The sequence below is a fragment of the Rhipicephalus microplus genome, unplaced genomic scaffold (genome assembly GCF_043290135.1).
Source record: "Rhipicephalus microplus isolate Deutch F79 unplaced genomic scaffold, USDA_Rmic scaffold_24, whole genome shotgun sequence".
Taxonomy (NCBI): domain Eukaryota; kingdom Metazoa; phylum Arthropoda; class Arachnida; order Ixodida; family Ixodidae; genus Rhipicephalus; species Rhipicephalus microplus.
Genome location: NW_027464597.1, coordinates 9,846,157 through 9,863,657, shown reverse-complemented (window position 1 = coordinate 9,863,657; position 17,501 = coordinate 9,846,157). Strand labels below are relative to the sequence as shown.

Genomic DNA, 17,501 nt, shown 5'->3' with positions numbered 1-17,501 from the left:
ACATGCACGATACCAGCGGGGTTTCTGGTTTTGTGCGTGTATGTCATACATCATCATCATCAACTTTCAATCAGCTGTTTCTTGTTTCGTGTTTGGGAATGGAAAGGCGCCGACCGTTCGAAGAAGCGCAGTGGATCATGCAGTGGATGCCCGTTTATCGATGAAACGCTGCTGCCATGTTGCGGGTGGAAGCGAAAGGTAAAGCAGAGATCCGTATTACGTGTTAAAACGTGGCTATCGTGCGGCATCGTTAATTGCGCAGACCCGATATCACAACAACGTTAGTCAACGTTGTGTGGTCTTGGTGATGTCCGCCGATTAAAAGGCTATGAAAGCCGAAACAACGCGGAATAGCTCTCAATAAAGCGTACGGGAAGAAGATAGAAACGGGATAACGAAATACGAGGCCAGACATAAATTTATGTTTTCAAGATAATCGACAGTGGACTCATTTCAATCTAATCATACGGATCGTAGTGCTAACCGTATTACCTTGCAGCAATTTTCCATCGCCCGTAACCATTTGTAGTTTGTGCCTGCAGAAATCGCCACAGAGAGAGGCCTGGATAATAGCGGTGACCTTCGTCCTATCTATATCCAGGTTGCATGTCAAGGACGAGCAGCAGTGCCATGAAAGGCCGCCGAAGTTACAAACGTTTCCCGTGTTGATTTAAAGGGTGTATTCGTTAATATTCGCAAGATTGAAACCAAGCCCTCAGTGTGAAGAACGGCGCGCTAACAATAAGATATGGTGTTGTCCGATGGTTTTGACCGAGCAGTATGTGTTTTCGTTCATCTGGATTGTGCATGTCGAGAGAAGTCCTTATTTTAGACTTGAATTAAAACAAGGTGATGTACTACACATTACCGTGCGTTGCATTTGAAATTAGTTCGAATTACCGTAAACCATCCGCAAATTACTTGAGTGGACATGTACACCATACACACACTTCTGACGAGCACCTCTCTATCATCAGTTTCTGCATGGCATTTTGTCAGCGAAACCTGCATGCATGCTATCATCGGGGTGCAGCAAACTCATGCCCAAAGTTTACAAGTACAGCAAGTCAAGTTTTTATGAAACGGTGTACATTTATACTTATGAAGACTCGTACACATTACCCATGTCTCACTCAGTCTATCAGTCCGTAATGTGAATTTAGATGAAGTATAGTTTCCTAATGCAAAACCATTACCTTTTATCGGAAATCTGAGGCAGAGAAAGCAGCTCACAAATTAGGTATTATGTCATATTTGAGATAGTGAGCGGGGTTGTTTGAAAATGGAATGACCAGAAACCATACATATATAAGTGGTCAATTAGATAGCTTCCAACAACACGAACCCCAAAAACGCGAGCGGCGGAGTCATCAGTTGCAACGAGGCAGTTTTTCGGCCAGTGCAAAAGATCCCCGTTGTTGCGCCACTGCCACCGCTCTTTACCAATGAGAAATGAAAAGGTGAGCGAAATATGCAGAGGTTACCCAGAGTTTACGTCCAATTTACTACCCTTACTTGAGAAGGGGAAACTGTACACAAGAAGGAGAAGAACATGCAAGACACGAGGATTTGAAAAAGTCAATACGACACGATCCTTGCACGTCTTTGGAGAACACCATCCTCAAGCTGAGCAACATTACGTCGGATCACCAAACTCAGCTACAAGCCTTGTTCTTGCCTTTACGCAGTGTAATAATTGCTTAGATGTCCCCATAGTTTAGATTTCAACATGTCTGCATTCCTTTAAGATGATTCATGTCACTGTGGCCTTTAACTCGATTACCACTCACTTTACAATGGGTGCAAATGTACCCAGTATAGAACAGAAAATTGGCACGCATCTTTACCAAGTGCGGTGTTTTGTTGTTTTTGTTAAACTTTTTTTTAAATTTTTTATTCAATGTAACAATCATGTTTAATCCATCTTAGCCATAAGCATTAGTGACGTGTTCTTTTTTTTTTTCTTGAGCTATCGCTCAGGCCGACCTCTCTGCCTTTCTGTAAATAAACTTACCTCCTTCTTCTTCTTCCTTTTTTTTCTTGTGCATGCACAAATATGTTCATTGTAGTGCAGAGTTCGCTTTTGTTGTGTCAGTTGTAGGTTAGTTTTTGTGTTGTTATGTGTGCATAGCGAAGTTGCCTCATGTGTTTCACCTTATAGCTTTAATGCAAAGTGACTCGTTTTGGTGTTGAACCTTCATAAAGATCATTGGTGTTTTTATATCTGAAAGAAATCATAATATCATTTGCATCTATAGAGAACCGTGCATCACATGTTGAAAAACATTTGTTATCCTGTGCAGTAAGTTTGTTGGGGAGGTGATTATCGCAACTTTGTGGTTAAGGCGGTTCCAGTCTTTTGCTACTCTAGAAAACAAAGGAGAAACTGTGTTAGTACGGGTACACAGGCAGAAAACTTGCTGTGCAAGACCTGTGTGGTGTGACACGCAAAATGCCACGATAATGTAGCAAGAGCGATTGAGAGGTGAGCTTAATAGCTTGCGAAATAACGAGATGGTTGCAGTAAGAGGAAAAGACTAAAGATAATACACTTGACTTTGAGGAAAAATCACTAATGTCATATGAGTGTGGAAAAAAACATGGGCAGCTGGCACTAGTGATACAAAGCTGGACCAACAGCAGAGCCCGTGGCTGACACATATTATGAATGTCTTCATAGCATGGTCTTATATAGCACGGCCCTAATTAACTAGAAGAATGCTAATGAGAGTTGTATTTATGACAATTCATAATGTATTTATTATAATGTACTTAATTTAGATGGTATCAATTAGCAAGGTCATAATTAGCAAATTAGTCTCTCTTCTTTCCTTCCATGTGCCTGTTCTGTGCATATTTTTTTTTTTCAGAATGCCCAGGCATTGAAGAAATGCCTACATTGCACATTCATTGGGTCGATCTCAGTTGTTGTGCTAACCACAGGCCTTATTTTCTGCCAAATTACTAGGTAATACAGAAAAGCATTCTGAAACTATTGACATTTCTCATAAGTACACCGCCAAGGACAAACTGTACTTATAGCCAGTCCTAAGATGACGAAGAGAGTGTGCACCCTGCCGATTTGTTGCATTGCACATGCAAGGTGCACCTTACTTTTCTGGTCAAGCAACATGACAAAACGAAAGCTTAAGCAACTCTGATCTTAATATGTGTGCACATTGCAGTGGAAAATGCGTTCACTGATGTCTGACCTGCTGATTTCAAGAAGGCATCCTCTTGTCAGCTCTACAAATTTTTTTCCTGTTCTATCGTAGCAGATGGGGCGTCAGCAGCCTCGGCAGCTTCTGCGACGAGCGGGGTGTGCGGGCGCATGACGTCCGAATGTGGTGTGTTGGGTGTGTACCTGTCGTCCTGGGATCACGTGATGGGGCCACAGCTGGTGTTCCGGTGGCGCATGCAGTGCCCCGGTGCAGTCACCAGTGCTGGCACCCCCGAGTGTTCGGCCGACTGCGGCCCGCACTTCCTCAAGTGCCACCAGTTTCTGGAAAATCCTGAAGGCTTTCTCGCTCGAGGAGAGGCACCGCAGCAGGTCTGAATGTGTAGCCCTTTATCAGAGCAGTGATGTGTTGGCAACACTTTATTAACCGAAGACGGGGACAAGCTTGAAATTATAAGCAAACAATCATGCCCCCTAACTTCCTTCTCAATACTCTCTTCCCATTTTTGAACAAATATCCGCTCCACGATTTGTTCATTGAGGTGGTATGGTGGTTACAGTGCTCGACTTCTGACCCAAAGGATGGTAGTTCAGTTCCTGCCATGGCGGTTTTCTTTCGATGGAGGCAAACGCTGTAGGTCCGTGTAGTACTGTGTAGTGTCAGTACACATTAAAGAACACCAGATGATCAAAATATCCAGAGCCCTCCGGATTTTTCAGAGGCATGCCTGATAATCATAATACTTTTGGGACATGAAACCTCAACAGTTGTTAATTAATACTACACCATTCCCCCACATTCCCTCCACAACTACAAACAACTCTCCTTTCTCCAATTATGAACACTCTCATCCCCCCCATCTCTTTCGGTGCCATCTGTGGGGGTGGCATGAGGGGTGGCCAGTTAGACGCCAAACTAAATGATTGAAAGAGCTACTAATTAACTTCTTTTCATGATCAAAGTGTTGTAGTATGTATGGTTCACTTTAGCGAAATTCATTCCAGCAGTGCAGAACATAAAGCAGCCTGTAATTACCTCCCCCCTCCCCCTTGGGTTTGATGCCTCTGTAATTGACGCTTCTGCGTGCAGGCATCACGGCGTGATGAGGAGTACGACGTACACGCGGCCAGTGTACTGCAGCTGTTGCACGGAGGTCTGGAACGACGAGGTACGCGGTCGTGCCTGCTGCTGCTTCCGGACAAGCGGGCCGCCCTTCATGCGGTCACCTTTGACCTCTCGGCCGGGGCACCCGTGTGCCTGGCCGCACTGTTCCCAATGAAGGCACTGGCCGACCTCTGGCTGCTGCTGCCCCTCACTGACCTGACCCTGGCACGAGTAGCGCTGGTCTGCCAAACGCCTGGGGTATGTAGCATCCAGTAAACTAAATGGAGTGGGTAATAGACTTGTGGTTTGTTTGGTACGCCTGATATTTGGAAGGTGTGCTCTTGCTGCACACGTGGCAAGCATAAATAAAAGGCTGTCACATAATGACTGTTTCATATAAAAGCTTAAGAAACATCTCTCACTACTGTGGTTAAAAGGATAAGTATTCAACATGTAATTCAACTAAACCACTGGTGTCGTTTTCTGGTTTTACAAACTATGCAATTTCTACAATTGGTGCCTACGGCGTTCTGCTATGCTTTGTGACTGAAACTTAGAATGTCACATACTGGAAGTGAAATGGTGCACATGTAATACACAGTTTGAAATTACATCACCCATGCCGGCAAGTAACAGTTGTGTAAGATGAAGTGTAGCAGCTATTCTCTAGAAAGTGGTACTAGACTTTTTAGAAATTCATTGCGGGACGCAAGACGTGAGACTGGCTAGTTGCCCATCAAGTATGAAAAGAAGCAAGGTGGTTGCATACAAACTTGCGAAAATGAATGGCCATGCACACATCTTACAAGAGGGTTGCTAAAAGTTTTATGAAGCAGGCGTTGCATCGGTGTGAAAATGACCAACTTTGGGCTGTTTGGAAGGTTCGGGTAGATGGATGAATACCAAGGGTGTCCTTTTTCTAACACAACTGTGACCTGCACTGCACCAAGCTCTAGATTGTATTATTATTATTATTATTATTATTATTATTATTATTATTATTATTATTATTATTATTATTATTATTATTATTATTATTATTATTATTGTTGTTGTTGTTGTTGTTGTTGTTGTTGTTGTTGTTGTTGTTGTTGTTGTTGTTGTTGTTGTTGTTGTTGTTGTTGTTGTTGTTGTTGTTGTTGTTGTTATTATTATTATTATTATTATTATTATTATTATTATTATTATTATTATTATTATTATTATTATTACATATTGGCCAATGTGGTCTAGCTGAATTGAGGTTTCTTTTCTAAAAAAAAAACATTTGCAGCTCGTTTTGCACTTATTACAAATTTACCTTAGTTTTCCCATTATTTCTTGCTTTTTGCTTATTTTTTCACCACCTTCGGTCATCTTTTAGTCATTTCTTTCACCGACCTTTTTTACCTTTCCGAATTTGTCCCCTCAAAGCCCAAGCGGTCACGTAGGCTAGTACCCCCACATATATTGAAGTGGATACCTCCACATTCAATCGGAACATGCTCCATCATTTTCTCACCTTCCTCCGCGCACGTGCATTTTTCTTTGCTTTCTTTACAACTATGCTTTCTAAGGCAATCCAAGCTTGCTTCAAACAGCAAGGCACTTTCCCTTGAATTATCATAAAATTCATTCTTGCTTATTTCATCCGTATCCTTTCGGTTGTTAATCAGAGCTGGTTTTCTTTCCATCACTGCCATATAATGAATCTTCCCCGCTTCTCTGAATTTTCTTCGCTTCGTGCTATTTGTTGCCATGTAATTTACACTGCCACCCGTATATTTACCAATGGGCCTGCTAGTTCTTTTTCTCAACTGTTGGCCGATGCTATTGCCATACAAGTACTGCAACGCCTTCTCCTCCCATGTGCTTTCTTGGGTGTTCCGTTGTCTCTCTTTAAAAATATTGACACAAGGTGACTTCAAATTACGCACGCTAGCAAATACTTGTGCCTTTTAGATGATTTGCGACGCACGAGCCTGTGAAACCCAGCTGCGCGCGAACCGTGTTGGGGAAAAAGACGAACGTAGAAGAAGAGGCAGAAGGGAATCCTCGAGACAATCTAGCTGTGCTATTATTCTCGGGCACAAGTTCGCCCAGCGTACGTTAGCGTATTAAAATAGTTTATTGAAGAGTGCGTTACAAATCTGGTGGAAGTGCTGGGTGTGATGCCAAGCCCCTCTCGAGTGACGGAGCACAGTCCAGAACCACAGCGATTTCGACCCAACGAGCTGACGCCTGTTCATCAGCGCTGCAGTCGACGCCTACGTGGTGAGGGTCCTGAATTTTCACCTTTATCGACTTCGCTTGGAACATCAACGGCTGTGAACGGGTACGCAACTGACATGACAGCTCAGGTCACTCCAGCCAACATTGTAGTAAACCAGCCAATGCTACCAAAGCCTTTCCACGGCGAAAGCTACGAGGACGCAGAGGACTGGCTTGAGCACTTTGAACGCGTCGCAAAGGCTAACGGATATGGGGAAGAGCGCAAACTTGGAAGTGTTTACTTCGCACTGGAAGATAGCGCACGAACGTGGTATGAAAACCACGAAGCCACCTTCCGGTCATGGAATGATTTTCGACGGGAGCTGCTCGCTGCTTTCCCGAACACAGACTGCAAAGAGAGAGCTGAAGCTGCGCTCCAGACAAGAAATCAGCGCAATAACGAAACTGTCGCCATGTATGTGGAAGACATGTCTCGCTTATTCCACCGAGCGGATTCAAATATGAGCGAAGACAGGAAGCTGCGCCATCTGATGCAAGGCGTGAAGCAAGAACTCTTTGCCGGACTAATTCGAAGCCCGCCGCGCACCGTCGCCGAGTTTCGTTCCGAGGCTACTACAATGGAAAGGACGCTACAACAGCGAGCAAGGTTATACAACCGGGATGCGATCGTCACTTCCTTGGACATGTTGCCACCAACCTTCGGTAACGGCATGGAAGCACTACGCGAGCTGGTGCGGTCTGTTGTGCGAGAAGAGCTGCAGAGGCAGCGTCTTGACCAGAACACTCCAATGCTTTCGTCTCTGGCCGATGTGATCCGTGAGGAGGTCAGGCAGGTGGTACGCGAACCTTCGAGCAACGCACAGCCAGGGCTGCCACTACAACAGAACACGAGAATGACGTATGCTGATATGCTACTATGAGGACATCCAGGACGTGCGGACGTCGCGGCGGCTACACCTATGCAGTACCCGATGCCGCCGAGCACCCTGCAGCCAACGCCAGAGAGGAGACTAAGGAAGAGCGATGTCTGGCGCACCCCCGACAGGATACCGCTGTGTTACCACTGTGGGGAGCCTGGTCATCTCTACCGAACGTGCCACTACCGCCAGGCAGGACTATGTGGTTTTCCTGTTAATGCACCTCGACCACGAAATGGTGAACGTCCCTTCGAAATTGAAGAATACCTGTCAGGTCGTCAAACCTCAAGTGGCTTCCAACGACACCGACCTCGGGCAACGACAACAGGGAGGTATAGATCGCCTAGCCCCCGACCTTCAGCAAGCTCCCCAAGGTCTCGTTCCCCAAGCCCACGGCGGGAAAACTAGAGTCAGCGACCTGTGGAGGCAAGGCCGCTGTCGACGCTAATGCAGAAAAACCTCCAGTGCTGACTATCAACGACGACCGATTCAGAAACCGGTGCTTTGATAGTGACGTTACTTCCGATTTACGTGTGTTCGTTGACGGCTATGAAGTCATCGGACTGGTAGATACCGGCGCAGATTATTCAGTGATGAGTAGCGGACTTTCTAAAATACTAAAGAAAGGGCTGACTCCTTGGAAGGGACCACAAGTTCGCACAGCAGGAGGGCACCTCATCGACCCTACTGGAATATGCACAGCAAGAATCGGAATACGGGGTTTTACGTACGTCGCCAGTTTTATTGTGCTGCCGGAATGCTCAAGAGACTTGATTATCGGCATGGATTTCTTACGAGCTAATGGCGCTGTAATTAACTTGCGAGAATCTTCCGTCTCATTCTCGACTAGGCACGCGATTGCTACCTTTGAAACGGAAGAAAACGTATATGACCTTTGTATTGCAGATGATGGCGTCATGGTGCCGCCAAGATCGAGCATATCTGTCGCAGTAAACAACAAAGCATTCAGTGAATTCGAAGGATTTGCTGACAACAACACTGCCTTACTACTCCAAAAAGGGATCTGCATGGCACGAGGCCTTATTAAGTTACGTGACGGATGTGCAAACGTTCTACTCACAAACTTTGGAAATGAGGTGCAGCATGTTGCAAAAGGAACCGTCATCGCCAGTCTGAATGATTTCGTCCAGGTTACGGAGCTGCGAACTTTTGAAACCAATGATTCTGATTTCGAAAACGTGGAGTATGTCCTTGCAGCCATCGACATCGAGCCAGGCCTACTACCGAGCGAAAAAGAGCAAATAGAGGGTCTTTTAAGGGAATTCGCCGAATGTTTCTCGTTGTCATCTAAGGTTCGACGCACTCTTGTCGCCAAACATCGCATCATTGTCGACGAGTCAGTGAGGCCAATACACCAGCATCCCTACCGAGTGTCACCAAGAGAAAGAGAAGCTATTGGTAATCAGGTTAAACAAATGCTCAAAGACGATGTAGTCCAGCCTTCATCAAGTCCATGGGCGTCACCTGTTGTTTTTGTGAAGAAAAAAGACCAAACCCTATGTTTCTGTGTTGATTACCGGAAGCTGAATGCCGTCACCAAACGGGATGTTTATCCTCTGCCAAGAATTGATGACACTCTGGATAGGCTGCGAAATGCCAGGTATTTTTCCTCATTGGATCTTAAAAGTGGGTATTGGCAGATAGAAGTTGACGAAAGAGATCGCGAAAAGACAGCGTTTGTGACACCTGACGGTTTATACGAGTTCAAGGTACTCCCTTTTGGCCTTTGTTCAGCACCCGCCACATTCCAACGGATGATGGACTCAGTGCTCTGTGGTCTTAAATGGCAGTCATGTCTGGTTTATCTCGACGATGTTGTAGTTTTCTCTGCTACCTTTGAGCAACATTTGGAAAGGCTCCGGGCCGTGCTCACTGCGATCAAATCAGCGGACTTGACGATAAAACCGCAGAAATGTCATTTCGGCTTCCGTGAGCTCCTTTTTCTCGGCCATGTCATCAGTGCAGAAGGCGTCCGCCCAGACCCTGCAAAAACTGAGGCCGTAGCAAGATTTCCGAAGCCAACAGGCAAAAAGGCTGTTAGGCGATTTTTAGGTCTCTGCGCCTATTATCGACGGTTCGTTAAAAATTTTTCACGAATTGCTGAACCACTGACACGGCTGACAAAAGAGGAAATGCCTTTCGTATGGCTTGCCGAACAAGAGGATGCCTTCAATGAACTACGAAAGTGCCTTCAAAGCCATCCTGTTCTGGCGCATTTTGACGAGGAAGCGGAAACCGATATTCACACAGATGCAAGCAATTTAGGTCTTGGGGCCGTGCTCATCCAATGGCAAAACGGACAAGAACGAGTCATTGCGTATGCCAGTCGCACTCTTTCGAAAGCTGAGGTGAACTACTCAGCGACCGAGAAAGAATGCCTTGCCGTGGTATGGGCTATCAGCAAGTTTCGACCATATTTATATGGTAGGCCTTTTCGGGCTATAAGCGACCATCATTCGCTATGCTGGCTGGCTAATCTCAAGGACCCATGTGGACGGCTTGCACGATGGAGCTTGCGATTACAGGAGTATGATATCACGCTTGTGTACAAGTCAGGTCGCAAGCACAGTGATGCGGACTGCTTGTCACGTGCTCCGATTCAACCTGCTGCTTCTGCTTCCACCGAGGATGGTGAAGATTTTATTTTCTTGGGAGCTGTGACACCATCAGACATGGCACTTCAGCAGCGATCTGACCCTGAGATACTCCTCTTGATCAAGTACCTACAAGGACAGTCTGTCGATGTTCCACGACCTTTTGTCCGCGGCTTGTCAGCGTTTGTCCTACGAAACAACATCCTGTATAAAAGGAACTTTGACAACAATACAGCGACATTCCTGCTTGTCGTCCCTTCACCTCTGCGACCAGAGATTTTGGAGGCTTGCCACGACGATCCATCAGCTGGACACTTAGGAGTAAGCAGAACGTTAGCACGCATCCGCACTAAATACTACTGGCCGAAGTTGCTTAGCTCTGTACGACACTATGTCAGAACCTGCCGGGACTGCCAAAGACGTAAGACGCCACCGCTAAAACCAGCAGGTCTCCTTCAACCGATAGAACCACCAGAAGCCCCATTCACACAAGTGGGAATGGACTTACTGGGCCCATTTCCTACGTCGTCATCGGGAAAACGGTGGATAATAGTTGCCACCGACTATTTAACCAGATATGCCGAGACAGCTACTCTTGTTAAAGGATCAGCCGTTGAAGTAGCCGAATTCTTCGTCTCCAACATAGTACTGCGGCACGGAGCTCCAAAAGCGTTGATCACGGACCGAGGGACTGCATTTACGGCCGACCTGATGAAATGTATCATGAAATTGACGCACACCAGTCATAGAAAAACGACGGCATATCATCCTCAAGCAAATGGTCTTACGGAACGGCTGAACAGAACGCTGGCTGATATGTTGTCAATGTACGTTGATATAGAACACCGTACTTGGGATAAAATATTACCCTATGCAACATTCGCCTATAACACTGCGATGCAAGAGACAACACGGATGACGCCATTCCAACTTGTTTTTGGCCGGACGGTAACGACACCTTTAGATGCAATGTTACCTATTGACGAGACGCCCGAGAATTACTATGACGTTCACGACTACATACTAAGAGCAGAAGAAGCCAGACAGCTGGCACGATACCGCATTCTCCAACAACAGAAAACCGACACGCATCGATACAATCTGCGAAGAAGAGACGTCCAGTACGCACCAGGAGACAGAGTATGGGTGTGGATTCCTGTACGAGTACGTGGCCTGTCAGAAAAACTGCTTCGCCGCTATTTCGGTCCGTACAGAGGGCTCCGTCGCGTCGGCTCGCTCAACTACGAAGTTATGCCAGAGGGACAGGATATTCAATCCCGACGGCGGCATCGCACGGAAACTGTGCATGTCGTCAGGATGAAACCATATCACGACAGGCAATGAAACGCTGAAGATACAACGTTCTTTGACGTTAACGACATCCCCAACGAGGGTTTGTGAATGACTGCCATGCGACCAGTTTGACACAAGCATCGGGACGATGCACTCTGGAAAGGGGGGCAATGACACAAGGTGACTTCAAATTACGCACGCTAGCAAATACTTGTGCCTTTTAGATGATTTGCGACGCACGAGCCTGTGAAACCCAGCTGCGCGCGAACCGTGTTGGGGAAAAAGACGAACGTAGAAGAAGAGGCAGAAGGGAATCCTCGAGACAATCTAGCTGTGCTATTATTCTCGGGCACAAGTTCGCCCAGCGTACGTTAGCGTATTAAAATAGTTTATTGAAGAGTGCGTTACAATATCTTCAAACAACTGAAGTCACTACCAACTTCAGCGCCACCAGACATTTGCATGACTTACAGTGACGGGTAGTCCGTACCTTATTATTGCACTGCACTATTTTTCGGCTAAAGGTATTGTGTAGGGTAAAGTGGGGTAATTTTGACCATGACTTGAGGTATTTTCTAAAAGTTTGTTGGCAACACTGAGCAGTGAAAAAGCCTACTCACATAAAGTTGTCTATGAATACACTAGAGGGAACACTAGATTATTGCAGGCTGCAACGCACAGCTCTTCAGCCGGCACTAATCCTTGTACTTTCGGCTACATTTGACTTCACGTGGCTTGGCGCTTCTTTGTCATGAAATGACAATCGGCAAATGTTCAGCAGTTGCTTTTAGGCTCACCAATTCAAATTGAGTCGCAATGGTTCATTATTTTATTTGAAGCGAAATCGAAACACAACAATAAACAAAGCCACAAGTGTGTTTGAAGCCCTCAAGCATGAATACTAGGCAGATTCGTGTGCTACTCATTATTCCTGTGGTCGCTGAAAGATCACAATGCCAGAGTCTCCTCTAGTTAATTTTAGGAAATTCTATGTCCTGCAGTACGCTTTTCAGAAGTAAAGGCACCACCATGCTGGTTTTGGAATGACACCTGAGCTTGCTGTGCTTTCGGGTCAGTCTCTTGACTGCCCTCGATAAGCAGGAGTGCATCACATGGTCTCACGAGGTTATGTAATTGCGCATTAAACGTATTCGGTGAACTGCAGCATGCTTAGGTCTCATTCTCTTGCAAAAAAAAAACAAAAAAAAACACCAGTGATCTCTTTTTTTCAAACTTAAACAAAATTGCTTCCTTGTTCTTCAAAGCTTTGAATGTTCTTGCATTCCATACATACTATTACCTTCATGACATTGTTCTTTTGTACCGTTGAGAAACTTGTGCTTCATGTGTTTAATGTAGAATTTCAATAAAACTGTGACTTATGCAAGCTGGTAATGATTCTAAATCAACTAATACAGCAGTCCAAAAGCAAATAGAAAAAACTAGGACTGAAAAAAAAAAAAGGCGACAAAAGGAACAAGTGCTCATGTGTTCGTTACCGTTTCTTCAGTCATAGCTGTATTTTCTTGTGCTGTGTAAGTTTCAAGTGGAACATTTAACGAACTCATAGTTGCTTGTACATAGCCACTCTTGTTCTGCAGGTCTGCGGCGCTTGCACTCTAAGTTTGTCGTTGTTGAATAACCTGCTGGCTTTCCTTTCAGCGGGAGTTGATGAAAAGCCTGAGCAGTGCAACCTCATTGTTGCACCGTTACTTCCAGTTAGCCTCATCCCTGCTGAGCACCAGGACGCTCGATCGAAGGGTGAGGCACATCTCTTATCAGACGCTGTCGATGTATCTTGCCAGTACAGTTTCTTACAGTTGGTGTCTGTATGTGAGACGATTTGGCTGAAGTATTGTTGTATGTACAGCTGTAATGAAAAGAGATTAGTACTAGTGACTGATTTCCTGTGCAGCATATGATGCATCTACATCAAGCATGGGAAATGCTGGATTCAGGGCAGGATACTTTCTGTCGACTACCCTTGCTTTGAAGAGATCCTAAACAGCCCTTTGTGCTTGGTAAAAAAATTTATACTTTGGAAAGCATACACTTGCCACGAACAGCTTATCTAAGCCTTGCTGTCATATGCGACAAGGAGTGTTCACAAGCGAAGTTTAAAGTTACTGCTCCTGTTCACGTACAGGCTTTTTGAAGGACAGTCGTACACCATATCTTTTATCATGCAACAGATTGCTGCTAATGGTCAAATGCTCGTATATACCAAGAGTGGAGTTCGTATCAAATGCACATCTTGCAAAGAGGTGCTGCCACATGCCGTGCTCTATGGTGCACTAATTTTACATAGTAGCAACACTCGCATGCGCCGTAATCACCCGAAGAAAGCAGTAATGTTTCCTGAAGCACGCTCAACAGCAAGATGTAAGTACTAAGTAACTTCTTTTGCCCTTTTGTTCCCTACCCGTGTAGCTTTCAGCATGCTCATCGGGACGAGAGAGAAGAGAAAGCGCTTAAAGCCTGCAACAAACCCCTGTAACTTCGTGAGTTCTTGAAGGATTCGGGAAAATTTTCTGGAGATCAATTTGTGATCTGGAAATAAACTCTGATATTGGGGTCAATTGATAGTTAGTTATAAATGTGGTTTTTGGCCTCTTCTAAAGTAAGACTAACATGTGCTTTTCATTCTGTAAATGCTCAGCAATGACATACCATGTGTCATGATTTAGCTGTTCACATCAGCGGGCGCAATTTTTTAGACTGTTTTTTAAGTTTTTCACTACAGCTGAACAGGAATTCAGCATAGTGGTGGTTCGCGACATGCTCCTTTCTTGGAGATTCATAAAGTGCCTGCCATTGTTGGTTTAGATTTCTGTATTACCACATCTAATGGGGCTCTGCAACACTTTCTGAGAATTGTCAGAAAACGCTGCCGATCGACAGTCGAGGCTCTCGAAAACATGTGCGCCAAATATTATAGCTCAGCACGTAACCTGGAATTTACGACAAATTCTTTAATTTAGCTAAAAATTGCTTTATTTTCTCTCAACAAATGACGCTACATGCCCAATGTCACTACTTCCCAGGCCAAGTGTCAGCCATTGGCTGATTTGAGCATGACGCGCTCGGTCATTACTGGGGCCGCAGCGGGAGGCCACGACTTGTCTGTGTGCGTGCGTGCAATTGCACTGAAAAGCCGCGCATTTGAAAAAAAAAAGTGGGAAAAGTGCTGAAGGTAACGACGTATTTTCTTTCTCTATGCCGTTTTCCTCGCTTAGCTTCCAGCGCTTTCGTCGGGACGAAAGGAGAGAGACTGCAGTTGCAGCGTGTGGCAAATTTTTGTAACCTCGCTTGTACTGGACGGATTCTGAAAATTTTTGCGGCAATAAGTTCGTGACGCAATAAGCTTTTTTAGTCAATCCATTTCATGGCTACTTGGAAAAGCGTTGCAGGGCCCCGATAAGAGTTGTGTTCCTCCAAATTTGCATTTGGTGACGTTAGCTAAGAGATTGTTAAGAACACCTGAAGGATTTTATGCGTAGCAATTGATCCCACAGCGTGTGTCATTGCTAGCCGTATATGCTGACAAAACCTGAGGAAAAACTTGTGAAAGCACGAAGACTCTTTGAGAGACTCTTCTTATGATATGGTAGCTTTACTTCTTCCTTATAGTTTTTTCGCACTCTCAGACTGCCACATTTTGTGACATCCTAGCCATATGCAGCTTTGTTGAAAAAAAAAATTTTGAATGTAAAGAACAAACCACTTAGTACAACTAGATACACCACAGTCTCCTGTGAAAAAATGCACTATGCTTTTGCAGGCATCAGTGAATGCACTGAGCCGGGCTGATCGCCTACCAGAGGAGCTAATTCGACGAGCACTCCAGTCACACTTGCAGACGCGCCGCTGCTCCATTGTCATCGGTGACAGCGCTTCTCAGGTGTGTCCTTACCTGCCGCCTGCCATCTTCCAATCTTTGTTCAACTATGTCTGATGTTCGATGAACACTCAAGAAAGAAAGGAACTCTTTTGCAGAACACCAGGTTGCCTTGTGTTAGCCTGTCACTGCACTGAATGTGAGCTTGCAGAATGTACATACAGAGGTCACATTTCTAATCTAATCAGTTCAAAAATGCATATACTGCTTTTAGTAGCGCCTTGGGTTTTTTTTTTCTTTCAGCTTTTGCAGTACTGGAGCCCCCTTTATTCTTCTCTGGAACATTCAGCCATCAAGCACTTTTATTTGTGCAATATTTTTTGAAAAACAAAAAAAAAGAAAAAAGAAGACGCCACTGCATGTGCGTCTTGTCACACCAGCAGTGTCGGATTATCACTTTTTTGTGGACGGCATCGCTTTCACAAGATATTGCGCCTCTTGGTACCAGATGTATGATGAACCACCTCATATTTGGTGCCAGGTCGTGTGAGATCCACTGAAAGTGTTTGCGTCTTTTGCTCTGGTAGCATGAGAACATCACCTCCTGTGCATACCTCAAAATTCTGGCTCCGCAAAACTTTCATGCCAAGTGACAATGAGCTATTTAAAGTCTGCTCAAAATGCTGATGACCACTATTTCGAAATACCGAGCAAGTGACCACTTCTCCTTTTCAAGAGATTTGAAATACTATGTGCCAATGACCGAGCAAGCCCCCCACCCCTGTGCACTCTTCTCACCATTTCTTTTCAGGCTGTTCTCCATTATAGACTGCCACAGCAGTGGTTTCTAGGGACCAATGTTCTGAGAGTGTTTAGATGTGAGCACGATTTCTCGATACATTTACAGTGTGGCTCCTCGGGGTTGCATTCCGAGTTGGCACAAATTGTTGGAACATTTGAGCAACACATAAAATTTTAGACAGGGACTTTTTCTGGTTCAGTGAAAGCTGTAAATGCATGCATATTGTTTAATTTTTCATTAGAAGCACAGGTGTGCATTCTTCTGACGAGCTCTTCTGCTGCTGTATTTTTAATTTTGGTTCATGCCCTCCACAAGTTGTTCAATCATATTTCACTATGAGGTGGGGAGGAGTGTTTGCTCAGGATTTTACACTAGAAAGAAGATGCAATGTTGATGCCGCCAAATAACAGCATTCTGGATAAGGCCAAAGTTTGCATTAAGGTCCTACACTTATGAACTGCTTAGACATTTCCCAATTGAGACTTTGCATCCGCCAACTGCACTGGTTGCTCACGTTCCCTGAGTGCAATGGCCTCGTGTTTTGACTGGATGATGAGGACCAGGCAACACATGCAGTCGCACCGCGATATTTGAATAACACAATTCGCGCCAGTTGGTTGTTCACACCGAGGCGAAAACAGCGCATATATTGACGAGAATGGACAGACACAAAAAAAATATACATGCCTGCACCTGTATCCTTCCTTGTGTCTGTTCGTTCTCGTCAATTCATGCTGTTTTTTCCAAGGTGCGATGTTCGAGCAGAAATAATTTCAAATGAAGTGTCGATAAATGCAAGTTTTTCGTCAATGCAGGTAGAGCCTGCGCTGAACGCCCTGCGAGGCCTGCTCGATCACGAGGAGCTGTTCTGTTCCCTGTGGGGCGACACCCTCGAGCCCTGCTACCTGCCAGGTCTTCAACTACAGGTGCACTTCTCATTAATGCACGCCTTCGATATTTCTGGTCTAGAGCAAGAATGTCAAAGCACGCAGCTAGCAGCTACAGCTTGGTACAGACCTGACAGTCAGAATTTTTTGACCATAGCAGTTCCAACCTATCTCAAAAATCTGATAAATTCGGCCTTCTTTTTTTTCTCTCAGACTGTGTGTCCAGTAATAGGTACAGACACCTACATACAATGCATGCATTGTACTTACTAAATGTGTCAGCTTTTCTGTGCCAACACAATGAGTATTCTGTCTATTCCGTCACATAATGCAAATGGGCGTGAAGAAATGAATGTATCAAGCAAAATTAAATTTTTTTATGGTGCTCAATTTTGAACGCAAGAGCCCTGCACCCTGAAGGCAGGCAGCTGCCTAACCACTGGGCTACACACTGATGCTTGCAGAATGCAAATATGCCTGAACCATATAAATGCATTGTACATATGCACTGGCTGCTTAAAAAATGTAAAGTGAGGACAATTTCCACGAAAGCTCAGGTAAAATATTTCGCGTTGGTGGCATAAGAGTCCTCTCTAGGAACTTGTGCTAAACCAACGCAGAGCGCTGTGCACATGGTGACAAATGAGGCTTTTGA

At 45.0% G+C, this 17,501-nt stretch overlaps 1 protein-coding gene across 2 annotated transcripts in view; it reads left to right on the top strand.

Annotated features, from left to right (window-relative positions):
• The first annotated feature begins 76 nt into the window (after positions 1 to 76).
• Positions 77 to 17,501, top strand: part of LOC119181590 (uncharacterized) — a 28,019-nt gene continuing 10,594 nt past the window's right edge. The window contains exons 1-6 of one of the 2 annotated variants that reach the window (XM_075884148.1): positions 77 to 198; positions 3,279 to 3,550; positions 4,269 to 4,541; positions 12,982 to 13,080; positions 15,101 to 15,220; positions 16,775 to 16,885. In XM_075884148.1, the coding sequence (XP_075740263.1) occupies positions 177 to 198; positions 3,279 to 3,550; positions 4,269 to 4,541; positions 12,982 to 13,080; positions 15,101 to 15,220; positions 16,775 to 16,885 (897 nt within the window). In that variant the 5' untranslated portion in view covers positions 77 to 176. Of the gene's footprint in view, positions 199 to 3,275; positions 3,551 to 4,268; positions 4,542 to 12,981; positions 13,081 to 15,100; positions 15,221 to 16,774; positions 16,886 to 17,501 lie in introns of both variants that reach the window. The other variant, XM_075884147.1, reaches the window with a different exon arrangement.